The sequence below is a fragment of the Ictalurus punctatus genome, chromosome 2 (assembly GCF_001660625.3).
Source record: "Ictalurus punctatus breed USDA103 chromosome 2, Coco_2.0, whole genome shotgun sequence".
NCBI classification, from domain to species: Eukaryota; Metazoa; Chordata; class Actinopteri; order Siluriformes; family Ictaluridae; genus Ictalurus; species Ictalurus punctatus.
In genome coordinates, this window is record NC_030417.2 from 5,359,631 (window position 1) to 5,380,806 (window position 21,176).

At 37.2% G+C, this 21,176-nt stretch overlaps 1 protein-coding gene and 1 long non-coding RNA gene across 2 annotated transcripts in view; one reads left to right on the plus strand and one right to left on the minus strand.

The window, feature by feature from the left end:
• Positions 1–1,853: 1,853 nt before the first annotated feature.
• The window catches only part of LOC108280158 (uncharacterized), a 38,059-nt gene continuing 18,736 nt past the window's right edge, over positions 1,854–21,176 (minus strand). Inside the window, exons 5-6 of the mRNA XM_017494978.3 lie at positions 2,418–2,485; positions 1,854–2,160 (exon numbers count right to left, since the gene is read on the minus strand). Coding sequence (XP_017350467.1) covers positions 2,125–2,160; positions 2,418–2,485 — 104 coding nt within the window. The 3' untranslated portion in view covers positions 1,854–2,124. The remainder of the gene's footprint in view (positions 2,161–2,417; positions 2,486–21,176) is intronic.
• Positions 9,702–11,887, plus strand: LOC128635215 (uncharacterized). Its single transcript, XR_008398138.1, has 2 exons — positions 9,702–10,136; positions 11,851–11,887. It is a non-coding gene; the product is annotated as an uncharacterized LOC128635215 (long non-coding RNA).

The window sequence follows — 21,176 nt, forward strand, 5'->3', positions numbered from 1 at the left end:
TCTGCAGAAATAAACCTGGCAACTGCAGAGGAAGTCCAGCGGGTAGCTCCCCAATCCTGCTGTGTGGGAGCTCGGCCGTGAACCTCTGCGGGAACTGCATCGACTGGAATTGCGGCCAGTAGTCCGAGCGCCTCCCAATAAGGTGCCTTCCTGCTACTTCCATGGTCGAGCGTGGCATTCTGTTACGGAACAGGGACTTGGAGATAGGAAGTAAGTGCAGGAGAGCAGTCTTTATTATGCCACTTGACTAAACACACGAGGAGGAAGGAAACCAGATCCAAACATAAAACTCTAACCTAGAGCATGGACACTTCATGTACCTAAAGCAGGAACATCCCGTTAAACTAAAGCAGGAACATCTCATTAAACTAAAGCAGGAACATCTCATATAACTCGGACTGGATACAAACACTCAACTTCGACAGAGCATGGCAATATCACAACCTGGCACCATTATACATTCTGTCGTCTTCTCTGTTAGTCCTTTCTCGGCTCGGCGCGACGTTGCTTTACTACAACTCTTTAACTTACTTTATTTTTGCCACGCCATGTGCGCAGCAACGCGAGGGGTTTAAGTAGACAGTCCCTTGATTGCCGACAGCTGCCGACACTTAACCCAGCTTTAGCGTCCATGCGCACTTCACTCATGTACACGTGCGTGTTCTCAAGCTGCTCGTGCATGCTGTCGCCACAGCGCCATCCGCTGGCGGTACCGTAACAGAAATAAATAAATAAAGAAATATCAATAAGCCTACTTGTTCACGGGTTTTTTTTTTTTTTTTTTTTTTTTTTTTTAATTAATGCAGAAAATATAACGAATAAATAAATAAATATTGATACTTGGTCACCGGCTTTTCTGTCTCACTGCAATCTCTCTCTCTCTCTCTCTCTCTCTCTCTCTCTCTCTCTCTCCAGTAACTGCATGTCAATAACTCAATCCTCCTCTTCGCCTTTCAACGGCTCTTAGCCAGTTATTACTTATTTGTGGAGACTCGATATTTTCTGTCATTTTGTTTGTTGTTAAATGTGTGTGCTGTGGTGGACAGTAGGCTAACTTTTCCGTTACTTCAGTTAACTTGGCGAAGTGATATGGAACTGTAATGCGGTCAAGATCTGACTGGAACTACTTTAGTTGTGCATTTACTAAAAAATAATTGCATGCCTCAGAACGTCTGTCAGCCAATCAGAATCGAGAATTCTAGAGTGCTGTGGTATAAGTATGTATTTTCACTACACATATAGACTCACATATGCAAGTACAACATCAATCAAGTACTGAAAAAAGTGATCCACTTTTCAAATGATTTCTTCATTCCTGCATGAACAAAATATATATTACACCAACACAATTTCACTCTTTCAGTTTACATTCTTTTGCAAATAATTGTGTTGATGTAATTATTTTATTCGTGTGAACATGCTGTACACATTTGAATCATGTAAATGAAGCACATCACTTTTCAGTAAATGCATTATTAATAAAAGCATGTAACTAATTGTGAAAAAAAGTGAACAAATTGTAAGGAGTGTTAGGGGGAAAGAATAGAAATACACATTCAGTTCAGGCAGATTCAACAATCCTCCTTTTTTATTCTTACTCAAAGTTTTAAAAAGTCACAAACAAGAACTTCTATAGCAGTCTATTCATGCAAAAGTCTCCTAGAGAATTTATTTTTTAATCTCCTATACATAAGAATGGTACACATAAGATATAAAATAACATTCAAAATATAATTTGCAAGATTATCCATCAGCATTTTTTAATGATTAATAGACAAAGTGAATGCAGAACAATACCCTTAGCTAATATAAATGAAGGTGAAGAGAACACAATTATCTGGACCCCCCCCCCCCCCCCCCCCCCACACACACACACACACGCACACGCACATATCTGAATCTGTTTTTTTTTAAATAGCAAAATTTCACATACTTACAAAAATTCCAACAGAGTGAGTCTTGCGCTAGGCCATGGTGTGTATTTAATACATGTTTTCAGCATTATTCTATAATATCTGAGAACGTGTCTATATTTATTTTGGATTAGATTGTTATGATGCTGCTATATTCAGTTTTCTCTCCAGCGTTGATCTGAACTCGTGCTGCTCCGGCTGTGTTCGTGTGTTATTTAGTACAGAAAGTGACAATTTCAGGTTCAGGCTGTGGAAAGACAGAACATGAAAATTACACATATAACACACAAACAGTGACAATACTGTGGCTGTTGGTGTTGACTCTAAGAAGCAAGTAAAATCCTGTAAAGACGACAAAAACCTCCAAATCTGACTTCTTTCTTTACACCATGTGTTGTTCTGATAGAAGCAGCAGAAGATATTTTCCTATAACTCACTGTTCAATGAGAGCATGTGTGTTACATGTGTGTAATCTGTAATAACTGTTATTTTACGTGTACTAACCCGATCCTTCGACTTTCCCTCACAGTCCTGATGTCCTTCAGTCATCACGTCCTCTCCACATCTTCTTCCTAAAGAGAAAAGACCTCAGAAATCACACCTCTAGTGGTTTGTAAGTGGTTTCTCTAGTAAGGTGAGGAGACATGCTGTGCTGTTTGAACTCACACACAATAATACTGAGTAAAACAAAACAAAGAGCCATGTTTAAAGCTTTTTTTTTCAGTACTGATGAGTGAAAGTAAACATTTACTTATTTGAATCAGAAAACTTGTGAACAAACAGAGAGACAGACTGACTGAATGACTGCCTTTGCCTTGATCTGATCCCCAAGGGAAAATTTCAACAAAATGTATCAAAATGCAAAGTGTTTACTTTTCTTTCCACATGAATTGAATGATGTGTGAGAGAGATAGTTTGTATATATTGTAACCTTATTTTTGACAGGTCTAGGTCAAAGGTCAAAAAGATACATATTATTACTCTCAGGTCAAGGTCAAGATCATGATCAATCAGTCATATTTTATTTTGACAGGTCTAGGTCTTCACCAGCATCACTGGACAGATGTAGTTAAAGATATCTATAGATATCTTTAACTACATATTCTTAGCTATAGATTAATCATTGATTTTGACACACACACACACACATACAGAAGATAGGGCTAGGTCAAAAAAGGTCATCACCAACGTCATTGGACAGATGTAGTTAAAGACTACTATTTTATCAGTAGTAAACTTTAAATCCGGTTCCGGTGCATTCACACACACACATACACACATACAGAAGATAGGCCTAGGTCAAAAAAAGGTCATCACCAACGTCATTGGACAGATGTAGTTAAAGATATCTATTGTTCCATATTCTTAGCTATAGATTAATCATTGATTTTGACAGGCCTAGATCAAAAAAGGTAATCACCAATGTCATTGGACAGACGAAGTTAAAGACTACCAGTTTATCAGTAGTAAACTTTAATTCCGGTTTCGGTGCATACGCACACAGAAGATACCCCTGACTAATCAGAACAAAATACACCTGTTTAAATATTTTGGCCATAGCTAATTGAATATTCTTTCACATAGAATGTATTCATACATAGTATGATCATGTGCATTCCTTACACACACACACACACACACACACACACATACATACATACATACATACATACATACATACATGCACACATAAGGCTGATGAAAAATAAGTATATGATTAATAATGAATTTCTGTACACATCCAACCAAAAATATGACACACACACACACACACACACACACATAAGGCTGATGAAAAATAAGTAAAGATTAATAATGAATTTCCGTACACATCCAACCAAAAATAAGCCACACACACACACACACACACACACACACACACACACACACACACACACACATAAGGCTGATGAAAAATAGGTAAAGATTAATAATGAATTTCCGTACACATCCAACCAAAAATAAGCCACACACAGACACACACAAACACACACAGTTAAACCTGCTGCATCAGACTATTGGACTGTTCTTTACTAAGTTCTTAACTGACTAAGTTTACATCATCCTTCAATTTAAATGTAATGCCATTGAAACATTGTTTTTTAACACAGTTCTGAATTTTTATGAAACAGATTTGTGAACTCTATGCCCCTGTAGCTTCTCTTACAGATTTTGATGTTGTATATAATTGTATGCAGTGTTTTGGATTTAGATACAATATATTTGTAAACAGAATGAAGATAATCATCTTACCTTCACCAGAATATGATTTGTACATTTTTATAGTAGTTCACATAATGCTAATGAAACCCTTCCAAGTGTTAATAAATGATGTCATTTTGTGCAAAGAGAAAATCTACTTTATTATTTATAAATCATATTATAGTGAGAAATAGTCAAATCCAAGAAATGTCAAATCCAATCTGATAGCATTCCAAAGTTCAGGTCAGTCTGATACCCATAATTGGTATTTATTGCTATTTATAACTTGATTTTGACAAAATGACTTCTAGAGTAAAATCCTAAACCCTGGTAAATGGAGTAAACTTTTTTGTTACATATTTAACTATAATTCATTTGAACACTGATCAAGTCTGTTTTCACTGAATATCAACTTTTATTGTGTATTTAAATACTTTACCTTTAACATTAAGCCTGATGTCTCTGTATTCCTTCTCAGTGCTGCACCTGTAGACTCCATGATCCTCTTCTCTCAGGTCAGATATGAGCAGAGACAGATTAGCAGGAGAAATGTGATTAAACAGCTGAAGTCTGTCACGGTAGTGTTCACCATTTAACACTTCTGTCGCAGGTCCTGTTCTGTAGGTCCAATAGGTGAATTTCTGAGGTTTGGTGTTCAGGTCAGAGCAGGAGCAGGGTAACAGCACTGAACCACCTTTGTGTCCTGTGATTTCTGTCTGATTATCAGCAGAGAGAGAACAGCCTACAGAAACAAACATACAAAAACTCACAATCTACTGAATACAATATGAAGTACAACATTTCAAAATTTAGTTTTAAGAAAAATACTCCAGTACATTTAATTCCAAAATCTCTAATTGTGACTGTTTTACTACTGACTACTTTGAATGAATGATTATTAATAAATATGGAAATTACATTATTCATTTCTATATTATTAGTTCATATGTAAATACAGTTTGGAATAATTTGAGAATTGGTACATGCAGCAAGCAGATCATTATTTTTGTTTGTTTATATTTAGTTTAGTTAGGATTGTACCATATTTTAGTGTTGGTTTATTAGGAAATGTTCACCTCTGTGAATATAAAGCTCACAGCTGATGGTGAGAGAAAAAAACAAGTCATGAGGTTGAAGGAATTGTCCAGTTTTTCATGAAGAGTTTTATTTAAACACACAGGGTCAGTAGTGGATCATCATCAGCTGGACTCAAACCCCTAATCTCTTGTTTCTCAACCCAGTTCCTAACTACTGTGTGTGTTACCATGTTACAAGTACATCTTAAAATAAAGACCACTTGAAGAGAGTAATACTACACAATGTGCAGATTCCTTTAAACTGATCAGTTTCTATTTTTTACGATTATATTGTTACACATTTTTTAAATACTTTTGTTTAAATACTATGTTCACTTCTATAATACTTTTTTTAAAAAATGTGAACACAGTATTGACAAATGCATTTAACTAATTATTTAAAAATAACAGTAAATAAGGTGTAATGTAGGAAGTGAAGATGATCACTGACAGAGAGACAGCAGAAAAAAAGGGACGTAAAATAATCTCACTGTAGATGTGTTGGTCCTATTAATATTATAAAACTAAATAAAGTTGTTGTTAATTAAAACTCTAAATGATAAATATTTAACAGTGTTTGGTTTGGTTGTTGAGGAACAGGACTGAACTACGGCCTACTGTAAACCCAGTCTGGACAGAAACCACATGAACTAAACACAAAGCAGCTGAACTAAGAACTGGCTAATATTCTCTCTCCTTTCTGTAATAGAAAATAGAAAATAACTTCACGCACCTGCAGCGACGTGAAACACAACAGACAAAAGATACAAGCACTTCATCATTACTGATTCTTCTGCACACACAAGTCCCTCAAAGTGAAAACCACACACACACACTGTCACACTGCCTGAGTGTCTCTGTTATATAGTGTGATTATCAGGAAACCACAACAACCACTGTCTCATTTTTTATTTTTGAAGAGTGATTTCATCACTCTTTCCATGACTCAATTTACTTTTTATATGCAGTATTAATATTTATTCATATATTAACCCCATTTCCATAAAAGTTGGGATTTTTTCTAAAATGCAATAAAAAAAATCTGTGATTTGTCAAGTCTCTCGAAACTTTAATTAACTGACAAAAGTACAAAGAAAAGATAATCAATGTTTTCACTGAACAACTTAATTGTATTTTGTAAATATAAACAAATTTAGAATTTGATGCCTTCAACACACTCAAAAAAAGTTGGGACAAAGGCAAAATAAGACTGAAAAGTTTATAGAATATTCAAATAAAACCATTTTGGAGGATCAAGTTTGGGTCAAAAAAGGAGCATCCACCAAAAGCTCAGTCTTTGTTAGCAAGGATGGGTCGTGGCTCACCATTATGTTCCATGCTTCGTGCAAGAATTGTCAGTCAGTTCAAAAAGAACATTGCTCAACACAAGATTGCAAAGTATTTAGATCTTTTACCATCTACATTGTGGTTGTGAAATATTGTGTAATGATTCAGAGAATATGGGGAAATCTCATTGCCTAAAGGTGAAGGCTGAAACCACTGTTGAATATGTATGATCTTCGAGCGCTCAGGTGGCTTTGCCTGAAAGATCATCATGCTACTGTGATAAATTTAACCACTTGTGTTCGGGAGTACTTCGGAAAACCGTTGACACTTAACGCAATCAGCTGCTGCATCCAGAAATGCAACCTGAAACTCTTTTACACAAGGAGGAAGCCATACATCAACTCTATGCAGAAACGCCGCCGAGTTCTCTGGGCCTGAGCTCATCTCAGATGGACTGAAAGGCAGTGGAAAGGCGTGCTGTGGTCAGATAAGTCCATGTTTCAGCTTGTTTTCGGGAAAAATGGACATCGAGTTCTCTGTGACAAAGATGAAAAAGACCAACCAGACTGTTATAAGTGAAAGGTGCAATGTATGGGGTGCATCAGTGCCCATGGCATGGGTGACTTGCATATGTGTGAAGGTACCATTGATGCAGAGGCATATACTGGGGTTTTAGAGAGACACATGCTGCCATCAAGGCAACGTCTTTTCCCAGGAAGTCCATGGTTACTTTATCAAGACAATGCCAGGCCTCATTCTGCATGTGCTACAACAGCATGGCTTTGTAGACACGGAGTGCGTGTGCTTGACCGGCCTGCCAGCAGTCCAGATCTGTCTCCTAGGGTGCATCATGAAGAGAAGAATCAGACAATGGCGACTAAGAACTGTTGAGCAGCTGAAGTCTTGTATCAAGCAAGAATCGGCTAAAATTCCACTTGCAAAACTGCAACAATTAATATCCTCAGTTCCCAAACGATTAAAAAGTGTAATTAAAAGGAAGGGTGATGTAACACAGTGGTAAACATGCCTTTGTCCAACTTTTTTTTGAGTGTGTTGAAGGCATCAAACGCTAAATTTGTTTATAGTTACAAAATGCAATTAAGTTGGTCAGTGAAAACATTGATTATCTTTTCTTTGTACTTTTGTAAGTTAATTAAAGTTTCAAGAGAGTTGACAAATCACAGATTTTACTTTTTATTGCAGTTTAGAAAAAAATCCCAACTGTTCTGGAAATGGGGTTAGTATTTGCTCATGTGGTGGCTTTATCTTACTTCATAGTATCATCATTGTTATCTGTCTTAGGTGCCATTTTCTTAATGCTTGCATGTAGCCTTTTCTTTCGATGAAATTTGACCTAAATAAACATATGAATGCTGTTAGGAATTGTGAATTGATATCCCGGAATGAGCGCCCAGAAAACTGTTAGGATTTGTGAAGAGAGGGTTGAGATTTTAGGAAAAGAGAAAGAGAAAATCCACAAAAAGGCCGCGCCCTCGCCCCGCTACACACATCCCACAAAAAGCGCTTGGGAGAGTTTGCCAAATGATACACTGATACAGGAAATTCAAATGGCAAGATCTCTCATTTATTCAAAGAAAGGCAGCGTATATATATCATGCTCACACACAACAGAGACAATGGGGTAACTATTGATTGGCTAGGTGGAAGGGCATATTTGCATAAAACAGGAAGTATTTCAATGTAAGACAGGAACAACACCATATATGATTTTCAGGAAGTCATAGGAATACGGGCAAATGTTATTCAGGGAAACAAAGGAATGCGTAAAGGGTGAGGGGCTTCATCTGTCTGTACCTGTTTGAGAAGAGTTAATCCCAGAGAGCCACTTGTAGTTAAAAAGCTGTGGTTAGACACCATGTTAAAGCTACATCTAAAAATAAAGACCACTTGGAGAGAGTAATACTACAGAATTTCTTTAAGTTGATCAGTTTAAATAAGGCGTAATGCAGGAAGTGAAGATGGTCACTGACAGAGGGAGAGCAGAAAAAGGTGTGAAATTCACACGCATCTATTTACAGCTAAGACCAGAATGAAGAAGTGACAGTTACAAGTTACAGGAAAAGAACTTTTCTATTACACTTTATATGACTCAAAGTCAAACTAATTTATATAGCACATTTAAAACAACAAATCAAACTGTTGAACTAAGTGCTGCACATTATGCATAATAAGGAATACATTAAAATAGAGCATAACATATCATTAACGTAAATATATAAACAAATAATTACTATAAGAAAACAAACCAGATATAACTAAGACTAGAGAATTAGCAGCTAGACAGACACAGAAGAGATTTTAGCTGAGACTACACTGTGGTCAGATATAGAGCACATTATTACAGCACTGTGTATTTCTGAATATGAAGCAGAAGATATAAGAATATAATCCAGTCTAGAGTAACTTTGATGTGTTTAGGAATAGAAGGTGTACTGCCTCATAGTGGGATGAAGAGTGCGATATACATCAATTAATCTAAAATCGGACATAAATCTACAGTCATGGACGTTAGTTCAACAGTTTGATTTGTTGTTTTAAATGTGCTATATAAATTAATTTGACTTTGAGTCATATAAAGTGTAATAGAAAAGTTATTTTCCTGTAACTTGTAACTGTCACTTCTTCATTCTGGTCTTAGCTGTAAATAGATGCGTGTGAATTTCACACCTTTTTCTGCTCTCCCTCTGTCAGTAACCATCTTCACTTCCTGGATTACGCCTTATTTGCATATCTCATAAACCCATATGTTATTCACAATAGAAAATAGAAAACATATCAAATGTTTGACCTCTTTTCCTCAGAGGCCGCAAGTTTGCGACCTCGGTTGCTCAGGCTGGTAAATCTGTCACACAATTCTCTTACAGCATTTGAACAGCTGGACAACTCCTTCTGAATGTTATCTAATCTGTCTTGCAGGGTTTTAAACTGTGCTTCAGTAAACAACTGTAACTTCTCCATAGCTGAAGCAATCATGGCGGTGAGAGACTTCCCCATCTTGTCCGTGTTGGCTCGAATTTAGCCTATTACCCAAAAACATTTAAAATTCAACTTAGAAGCCAATACTCACATCTACCTCTGAGATGGAAAAAATACACCAGCCGTGAGTGAGAAGAAGCAAGGGTCCAGCTTTATTGTTCCATTCCACCACACGAGATCCACACCGATGAGAATTCTCAGAAGTGATCCCAATATCCTGAGCTTAAGCTCCAGTATTTATACTGTATTTACACACTAGATAACCCATAGGTTTCCAGAAAAGGCCTATTTCACTTACCCATAGAATTGAAACCAGGGGTTTTAATTTACACATAAAATCAGAACCCAGGCATTTCCAACAACCCAGGAAACAAAAACCCAGAGTTTCTAGTTACCTAGGTTGTCAAAAACCAGGATTCTCATTTACCTAGGTTGTCAAAAACCAGGACTTTCGTTTACCTAGGTAGTCAGAAACCAGGATTCTCAATTCCCTAGGTAAAAAAAATGACGTAAGCAAGACGACTAAACAACCGGGAGGGACCTTGGTCTTATCGTTATCTCGAGGGGGGGGGCCGCCACCCTTATAACTGGCTTTCTTCATGGTTCTCTAAAAATTAAGGCTTTCCTTGCGAGACGAGAATCTTCACCATCTGAATCATGAGTAAGTTATATTTTCCTTTTTTTCCTGTATTTCTCGTTTATAATTTATTTTCATATTTGCACTATATTTCTTAGTTTATATATATTTATACTACTTGAAAAGCGGTTTACTGTACTTCCAACTTCTTAATATCATTACAGTTCTACTGTCCTGCATATCCTACTATTCTGTTTTTTATAGAGTTTCTCTATTACTATAAGATATTATTAAAGTTATTCATGTGTGTGTATGTATGTTGTGTCTACTTGCCCGCCCTTGACTGTACGAGTGTGTGTGTGTGTGTGTGTTTTTTTAGCACTCCTCAGCTCGTACACTTCTTTTTGACTTTTTTTTTACTATTACTGCTCTTAAATTGCTCGTAATTCCAATCTGTCAATGTCCGCCTAATCCCGCTTCTATGTGTCTAGGTGCCCGTTTTTCCTTCTTCTCCCTTATGTTTATTTTATGACATTTTTTATCCACAACATCCGCTTCATGTGTTTGTTCGAGTAGTGTCTGCCTGCCGGTGGGATTTCCCTGACGTGAACTCATAATCTAATAGCCAAATACTAAATAGTTAAAGAACAACCAAAAATAGTCAAGCTTGTTCACAGCCATTGATGAAAAAATTTACCTTCAACAGATACATTTTCTCTTCTTTAAAAATAAAGGTAAAACATTATTAAGATATTATTAAAACGTATTCCAATAAGTGTCAGCTGATATAAAGACTGCATTTCTCAATGTAAATGTCAAGTTGAGAGAAGACCTTGTGTAGTGATATAGATTTCTGTTGAGGTAAGGTTGTGTAATGACTTACTTTAGATCATTAGAACAACTCAGTTTGTAGCTCAGTCTCCTTCTGGTCTGTCTGTGTCACATAACGGTAATGCGGTGGCTAATAGTTTTATGCATGAGGGTAAAATTGTGTAGAAATGGACAAAGGTGACATTTCTGTAACGTGTCTCAAACGTGGAAATTGGTCTAAGCGGTGACATGAAAACTTGCTTTATGTTACACAGTGAAGGATTTCATGGTGACCATCACTGCACTGTAAAACAGAGTTATGTATTATTACTCTGATTTTAAATTAGAATGAGATTGATTTTAATGTCGTCACATTATCATATAAATTCTATTTATCTATTTCTACAAACTTTTTGATAAAAACAACACTGAGACATTTTGAAGCTTTTATAAATGTATTTGAGGCTTTTATAAATGTTTATGAAAGCCACTTGTAATGAAAGGATTATACTGGTGTAATGTAGCTCTATAAACACTACAGTGTTACCAAAATTAATCATAGATTAGACTGAGAAATATGTCAAATCCAGTCTGATACCAGTCCAAAGTTTCAGGCCAGTCTGATATCCATAATCAGTATTTACTATTATTTATAACTTGATTTATATTTTGTTATAAAATGACTCGTAGTGTAAAACCCTCAGTTATGGTAAATGGAGAAGGAATTTTGTTACATATGTAACTATAATTCATTTGAACACTGATCAAGTCTGTTTTCACTGAATATCAACTTTTATTGTGTATTTAAATACTTTACCTTTAACATGAAGCTTGATGTCTCTGTGGTCCTTCTCAGTGCTGCACCTGTAGTCTACCACATCCTCTTCTCTCAGGTCAGATATGAGCAGAGACAGATTAGCAGGAGAACTGTGATTAAACAGCTGAAGTCTGCCACGGTAGTGTTCATCATTTAATATTTCTGTCGCAGGTCCTGTTCTGTAGGTCCATCAGGTGAATCTCTGAGGTTTGGTGTTCAGGTCAGAGCAGGAGCAGGGGAACAGCACTGAACCACCTGTGTGTCCTGTGATATCTGTCTGTTTATCACCAGAGAGCGCACAGCCTACAGAAACAAACATACAAAAACTCACAATCTACTGAATACAATATGAAGTACAACATTTCAAAATGAAATTTTATGAAAATACGTATGCTTCAGTACATTAAATACCTAATCTCTTGTTTCTCAGCCCAGTTCCTAACTACTGTGTGTGTTACACTATCTTGTGATCATGTGTGTATTTTTTCTTTTAAATCCCAGAGAACTACTTGTAGTTAGACAGCTGTGATTAGACACCATGTTACAACTACATCTGAAAATAAAGACTACTTGGAGACAGTAAAACTACACAATGTATAGATTTCTTTAAACTGATCAGTTTCCATTTTTTTGCAATTACTTACTCACATTTCTCAATACTATGTTCACTTAAAAAAAAAGTCCTCACATCCATAATGTTCTGTCATGGGTGTAGATTTGGTTTGAACATTGGGGGGTTGAAATATGAATAGGTATGCTGGGTATGCCGATATTTTTAATTAAATGAATAATAATAATGATAATAAATAGAACAGCATTGTTATATCTGCAGGGTCATTACATAATCTGCTTATCTATCTTTCTATCTATCTACCCATTCATCTACCTGTCTAATCTATCTATCTATCATTTACAAGCATTAATGATTGTTTCATTAAAAAAACTACACAGGATATAATAACAGTCCAAATGAATGCACACTGTAAATGATTGAAACTTACACAACATTTAGTGTGAACAACCTTGCTGTTGATAATAATGGGAATTATTAAAATAAAACTTAGCTAACATAACTCAAGGCAGTTTCCAATAACTTGGGTATTTTCCATTTATGCACATTCTATTTGAAAAGCAATAAAATACACAGAGTACCAAAATGATGCCCTGTCTGTGTTTTGCGCCCCGTTTCCGATCTCTCCCTGGTTGAGAACCACTGGCCTATTGTAATGACACTGGACTTGATAGATTCCGTGAGTCATGCCGAGAACAATGATACCATTGATGCCATGGTCAATTGAACTTGCTGTCTGCTGTTTTGAATTTCGTTGAAAACATTCTTTTTTGAACTCCTTCTCCTTCGGTGGCCCGATTTTCATCAAATTCGATTCAGATCATCTTCAGACCATGCCAGCAAAAAGTTATGGTTCATATACTTAACTGTTATATACTTAATTGTCTCTGCAAGGCTTTGGCATATTGACACCAAACTTTGTGTGTCAGTGAAACCGCACAGTGACCACATCACATTAATTTGGTCACAGCGTCACCTATTGATCAAATATGATAAGCAATTAAATCATATAACGATTGTATTTATGAACGTTCAACCATTTTGCCAAAAATCATATACATATGTCTAAAACCGCTCTTTTTTGCAGTTGGTCTTGAGGCTCCCTGCCATGCTTGTTTAGCTCCTTGTTTAGCCTCTTCAGTGTTTGGCCCCTTAATTTTTGCTTGCAGCTATATTTATTATTATTATCATTATGGATTATTTGGAGTTGTTTGGGGAACAGTGACACATTGTCACTCTCTCACATTCCTAATAGATTTATCACTTAAGGTACGTTCACACATAGAGCGACTCCCAGCGACAATGCGACTGGAGACCTTTCATTTTCAATGAGATCTGGCAACTTCCAGCGACATGCGCGACAGCGACCATTGGTGACCAGATGTGGGCGTGTCCAGTGACACGACAAAGTTGAGAAAAGTTTAACTTTATGCAAATCTTAAGCGACTTGGTGCAGCGACTACCAATGAGAGTGAAGAAGACTGAGCACACGTCATCCAAGGCCACCCCTGCTCACTAGCAGAAGCAGCGCCATTGTGGCAGTAGCCAATTAGCTTAGCTTAGCTTAGAATCTTAGCGGGTTTGAAGCAAAAAAATTATTACTTAATTAATTAATGATAATGAAACATTCCCTTTTTGTTGCAATTGAGCAAAATCCCAGTGTAGCTCCTATCTTTGGTGAAGTGTCCGGCTTGTTGCTTCTTCAGCGCCCGGGAATGAGCAGCACCAAGCCAGACACTTCACCCAGAAAACATGGAGGCCACAGCCAAATAGCTGCAGTCCGGCTCCCGGTCACCATCGAACAGATAGTGAATGACAACCTGATGGTGACACTCACTTACTGAGATAGGAGCTACACCCGGAGTCTGTCCAGAGAGTGACCCAGAGTGTGTTTCATTATTATTATTTTGCTTTAAACGCATTAAGGCCATAAGCTAAGCTAATTGGCGCTTGTGCTTTTGCTGCAGATAGACGGCTGAGCACACACCGCTTCTCCTTCATCTCGTAGGATACGATGCATATACTGGTGAATTTTACATCCTCTCTCTCCAAAATGTTTTATTTCAGCTGTAAGAAAAGTTTTTTGTTGTCAAAACGTTTGTTGGCAAAAGTGGAATGTTAGTTGCACCACCCATGTTATTATGGCAACCAGTAGAAGGAACGCCTACCTGTGACTTCATAGTACAGTGACTGGCGACTTGTAGTGCAAAAATCGCTGCATGTGTGAACGCAGCATTATGCAGCGCAGCGATTTTCAATCATGCGGCACATATTACAAGAGTTTTACAGAGGAAGCCGACAGTCGCATCATTGACATCATGTTTCAAGTTTCGTGCTCGGCCACAGTTAGCACACTAGATGTGAATCATGCCCGAGTCCAACTCTTCAAGCAGGCCTGGGAATGGTATGGAACGATCACAACGAACTGGACTTTGGGGGTCAAACGTGCTCGGGTACAGTACCAGATCGTTTACTGTAAGTACACCATTAACTGAGTAATGGGGTCTCCCAAAACTTGTATATTTATGTTCACTTAACTTGGTGCTCATGTCGACTGTACCAAAATTGCTAAGTTCACTTAAATTTGTGTTGATATAGTGTACTTTAGTTTAATGAAGAGGAATCAAACGGGTCACGGTAGTCAGAGCGCCACATGCTAGCTACTAGTCCACCAGGGAACCTGTGAATTAAACTAATTAAGTTCACTTAACTTGGTGTTAATTTCAAATGTACTTAAATACAGGGTGTCACAAAAGTCTCCATATGTAGGGGAAATGATTGGCATTTCTTTATAAACACCCACGGAATCGTCTCTCCTACTCATGATGAATTTCACTGCACCAGTACCAGCAACAGACAAGACATGAGAACCGCCTTTTATAATTATCTACCAATCAGTGCATTAGTTCACTTGTTGCCAGGCGGAAATCATTGCATGGCCAATCACATCAAAGAAAGACCAGAGTGAGCTATTTTAATAAATCATGATTTTAAGTTCATAACATTTGAAATCTTAAGTTTATTTATTTTGTAGGTAAATAAGTTAAATTAACTTAGATTTTTGATTTATGGGTCCAAAACACAACAATTTAAGCAATGTTTTGTCGTGATTACTTGATTGCTTAAATAAAGACAACATTATGGTTTACAGTGCATTACCAGATACATCACTGAATTTATTTTTACATAAACATATGTTCCATTACATCTGTATAGAAGCTACTACAGTATATGTAACAGGAATTATTCAGAAACACTGGAATATACTCCAGTAAATCAAAAATACACAAATTTCAGAGAGAATATTCAAAATCACATCATGAAATGATGGCCATTCCAAGAATGTGACAAAAAGTATATATATTCACTACACATACTGTATATAGACACACATGCATGTAAGATATCGATCAAGCAGACTGAAAAACGTGTGCACAAAAAGATTAACATTAGCATTTACATTTACGGCATTTGGCAGATGCTCTTATCCAGAGTGTGTTACAGAAGTGCTCCGAAGTCTCTCTCAGAAAACACATCCTCATGCTAGTTGACTAGGACAGGGACTAAGAGTACCATCAGTCTAAACACAGTGTTGAGAGGTTAGTTCAGGATGAAGTACTGACTAATTTAAGTCCTTGGTGAACAGGTAGGTCTTTACACACTCATTCACACTTTTTTTTTTTTTTTACATGAAGACAGGAGACTTCAAATTTCACCATAAAAGTCCCAAACAAGATCATGTATAGCAGTCTTCTTACACAAAAGAGGATGATGTGTCTGCCATGTCAACACAGAATTTGGCATCTGATTCCATTTCCCAGAATGCACCTACAACTTCAAACATGGCTACCATGGACTCCAACTCCCAGTTTACACGCTCAAGCTCACCCCATTACTGACTGCACACACCTGGACTCAATCACCACTCCACACTATATAAACACGCTCACTACACATAGACGTTGTGGAGGATTTGTTCAGCTCGCTTTCCTCATCTGATGTACCAAGCCTTTGAGTCATGTTTGCTGTTTCTGGTTTTGACCCATGTTTTTTTTTTCTTCTTATTTCATCATTATAGTCGTACTCAGAATATTTGTTTGTATAAGTTTGTATATCTCCTGACCCTTGGCCTTATTCTGGATTCTGACCTTGAGAAAGAGTTTTTGGATTTGTTTGTGTGTGCCAGTCTTTATTTTTAATAAAAGCATTCATCACCTTCTCTGTCGCCTGACAGTATACTCCAGTGTCTACATGGTGGCAGCAGGAATGTTCGACTGGAAACAGGTGATTGTGGTTCAAAGCCACCTGGTCAGGAAGCAACAACACCAGATAGCCCTGCTCATCGCCAAAGTCATGTAGCTGTCTGCTACACCGGCAGCGGCCAGCACCAAGACAGCGGGAACCTATCCCATGGCTCACCCTCTCATCACTCACCCAGAAAAGTATGCAGGTGACCCTGCTCAGTGTCAAGGGTTCATTCTGCAATGTTTTGTATTTCTCTGAACAATGTAAGGTGGATCACTTTATTAACCTTCTCAAAAGGGCAAGGAGTTAACCTGTATGACCGCAGTCTGGAACCAAGGATGGGAACACACCTCAACTTACGATCGATTCACTGAACTGTTACTTCAAATCTTTGACCACGCTCCAGAAGGTAAAGAAATTGGAGAGCAGTCAATTGCAGGCAACACAACCAACCACACACACGCAATTATAACTAGGGGCAATTTATCTGGGTCAGTCCAGCTACTGGTGTATTTTAGGAGGTGGGAGGAAACCAGAGAACCCAGAGGAAACCCACATGGACATGGGGAGAACAAGCAAAGAAACTCCACACAGACAGAAGCCCGAGCTCAGGACTGAAGCGGGGACCCTGGAGCTGTGAGGAGACAACGCTACCCACTGCATCACCACACTGCTCATAGATCCACAGAGTTCCCCTTTTGTATAGATGGTAATGAATCAAAAACAGAACAGCTGTGTAACGCTAAACTGGAAATTAGCTGTTACTATTTTTTAAATCAATTTATTTAATTTTACAACAATTTATTTATAAGTAATGAGAGTGACACAGTTCAGTCCACATAGACTGCTGTTGTAAGTTTTGAAAATGTGAACATAGTATTGATAAAGGCATGTAACTAATTTAAAAAAAACAATCTCTCTCTCTCTCTCTCTCTCTCTCTATCTATCTATCTATCTATCTATCTATATATATATATATATATATATATATATATATATATATATATATATATATATATATATATGTATATATATATATATGTGTGTGTGTGTATATGTATATATGTGTATATGTGTATATATGTATATCTATATATGTATATGTATGTATATGTATGTATATGTATGTATATGTATGTATATGTCATGATGCAGGAAGTGAAGATGGTCCCTGACAGAGAGACAGCAGAAAAAGGTGTGAAATTCACACGCATCTATTTACAGCTAAGACCAGAATGAAGAAGTGACAGTTACAAGTTACAGAAAAATAACTTTTCTATTACACTTTATGAGTTATTATAGATACATTCACTAAGACAGAGATTGTGAGAGATGTAATTCAGTAAATGTGTAAAAACATACACTGTAAGTATTATAGGGGTGTAAAATAATCTCACTGTAGATTCCTCCTTATTCATTCGCCCACCTCTCTTCATCAGTACATTTTAGACTGAAGTTAATCAGGAAGAAAAAATCCACATGATCAAAGCTGAACAGGTCTAAATAAGGAGATTATAACACAAGACATGACGTGTATGTTTACCTTGTGTATAAAGATTACTGCTGTCTTTGGACAATTTGGTTGTTCAGGAAGAGGGCTGAACTACGGCCTACTGTAAGCCCAGTCTGGACAGAAACCACATGAACTAAACACAAAGCAGCTGAACTAAGAACTGGCTAATATTCTCTCTCCTTTCTGTAATAGAAAATAGAAAATAACTTCACGCACCTGCAGCGACGTGAAACACAACAGACAAAAGATACAAGCACTTCATCATTACTGATTCTTCTGCACACACAAGTCCCTCAAAGAGATACACACACACACACTGTGTGAATGTCTGAGTCACACTGCCTGAGTGTCTCTCTGTTATATAGTGATTATCAGGAAACCACAACCACCGCTGCCATCTTTTATTTTTGAAGATCTCTCATCACTCTTTCCATGACTCAATTTACTTGTTATATGCAGTATTAATATTTATTCATATATTAACCCCATTTCCATAAAAGTTGGGATTTTTTCTAAAATGCAATAAAAAAAATCTGTGATTTGTCAAGTCTCTTGAAACTTTAATTAACTGACAAAAGTACAAAGAAAAGATAATCAATGTTTTCACTGAACAACTTAATTGTATTTTGTAAATATAAACAAATTTAGAATTTGATGTCTTCAACACACTCAAAAAATAGTTGGGACAAAGGCAAAATAAGACTGAAAAGTTGATAGAATATTCAAATAAAACCATTTTGGAGGATCAAGTTTGGGTCAAAAAAGTAGCATCCACCAAAAGCTCAGTCTTTGTTAGCAAGGATGGGTCGTGGCTCACCATTATGTTCCAAGCTTCGTGCAAGAATTGTCAGTCAGTTCAAAAAGAACATTGCTCAACACAAGATTGCAAAGTATTTAGATCTTTCACCATCTACATTGTGGTTGTGAAATATTGTGTAATGATTCAGAGAATATGGGGAAATCTCATTGCCTAAAGGTGAAGGCTGAAACCACTGTTGAATATGTATGATCTTCGAGCCCTCAGGTGGCTTTGCCTGAAAGATCATCATGCTACTGTGATAAATTTAACCACTTGTGTTCGGGAGTACTTCGGAAAACCGTTGACACTTAACGCAATCAGCTGCTGCATCCAGAAATGCAACCTGAAACTCTTTTACACAAGGAGGAAGCCATACATCAACTCTATGCAGAAACGCCGCCGAGTTCTCTGGGCCTGAGCTCATCTCAGATGGACTGAAAGGCAGTGGAAAGGTGTGCTGTGGTCAGATAAGTCCATGTTTCAGCTTGTTTTCGGGAAAAATGGACATCGAGTTCTCTGTGACAAAGATGAAAAAGACCAACCAGACTGTTATAAGTGAAAGGTGCAATGTATGGGGTGCATCAGTGCCCATGGCATGGGTGACTTGCATATGTGTGAAGGTACCATTGACGCAGAGGCATATACTGGGGTTTTAGAGAGACACATGCTGCCATCAAGGCAACGTCTTTTCCCAGGAAGTCCATGGTTACTTTATCAAGACAATGCCAGGCCTCATTCTGCATGTGCTACAACAGCATGGCTTCGTAGACACGGAGTGTGTGTGCTTGACCGGCCTGCCAGCAGTCCAGATCTGTCTCCTAGGGTGCATCATGAAGAGGAGAATCAGACAGTGGCGACTAAGAACTGTTGAGCAGCTGAAGTCTTGTATCAAGCAAGAATCGGCTAAAATTCCACTTGCAAAACTGCAACAATTAATATCCTCAGTTCCCAAACGATTAAAAAGTGTAATTAAAAGGAATGGTGATGTAACACAGTGGTAAACATGCCTTTGTCCAACTTTTTTTTGAGTGTGTTGAAGGCATCAAACGCTAAATTTGTTTATAGTTACAAAATACAATTAAGTTGGTCAGTGAAAGCAATGATTATCTTTTCTTTGTACTTTTGTAAGTTAATTAAAGTTTCAAGAGAGTTGACAAATCACAGATTTTACTTTTTATTGCAGTTTAGAAAAAAATCCCAACTGTTATGGAAATGGGGTTAGTATTTGCTCATGTGGTGGCTTTATCTTACTTCATAGTATCATCATTGTTATCTGTGTTAGGTGTCATTTTCTTAATGCTTGCATGTAGCCTTTTCTTTCGATGAAATTTAACCTAAATAAACATATGAATGCTGTTAGGAATTGTGAATTGATATCCTGGAACAAGCCCCCAGAAAACTGTTAGGATTTGTGAAGAGAGGGTTGCGATTTTAGGAAAAGAGAAAGAGAAAATCCACAAAAAGACTGTGCCCTCGCCACGCTACACACATCCCACAAAAAGCGCTTGGGAGAGTTTGCCAAATGACACACAGATCCAGGAAATTCAAATGGCAAGATCTCTCATTTATTCAAAGAAAGGCAGCGTATATATATCATGCTCACACACAACAGAGACAATGGGGTAACTATTGATTGGCTAGGTGGAAGGGCATATTTGCATAAAACAGGAAGTATTTCAATGTAAGACAGGAACAACACCATATATGATTTTCAGGAAGTCATAGGAATACGAGCAAATGTTATTCAGGGAGACAAAGGAATGCGTAAATGGTGAGGGGCTTTATCTGTCTGTACCTGTTTGAGAAGAGTTAATCCCAGAGAGCCACTTGTAGTTAAAAAGCTGTGGTTAGACACCATGTTAAAGCTACATCTAGAAATAAAGACCACTTGGAGAGAGTAATACTACAGAATTTCTTTAAGTTGATCAGTTTAAATAAGGCGTAATCCAGGAAGTGAAGATGGTCACTGACAGAGGGAGAGCAGAAAAAGGTGTGAAATTCACACGCATCTATTTACAGCTAAGACCAGAATGAAGAAGTGACAGTTACAAGTTACAGGAAAAGAACTTTTCTATTACACTTTATATGACTCAAAGTCAAACTAATTTATATAGCACATTTAAAACAACAAATCAAACTGTTGAACTAAGTGCTGCACATCATGCATAATAAGGAATACATTAAAATAGAGCATAACATATCATTAACGTAAATATATAAACAAATAATTACTATAAGAAAACAAACCAGATATAACTAAGACTAGAGAATTAGCAGCTAGACAGACACAGAAGAGATTTTAGCTGAAACTACACTGTGGTCAGATATAGAGCACATTATTACAGCACTGTGTATTTCTGAATATGAAG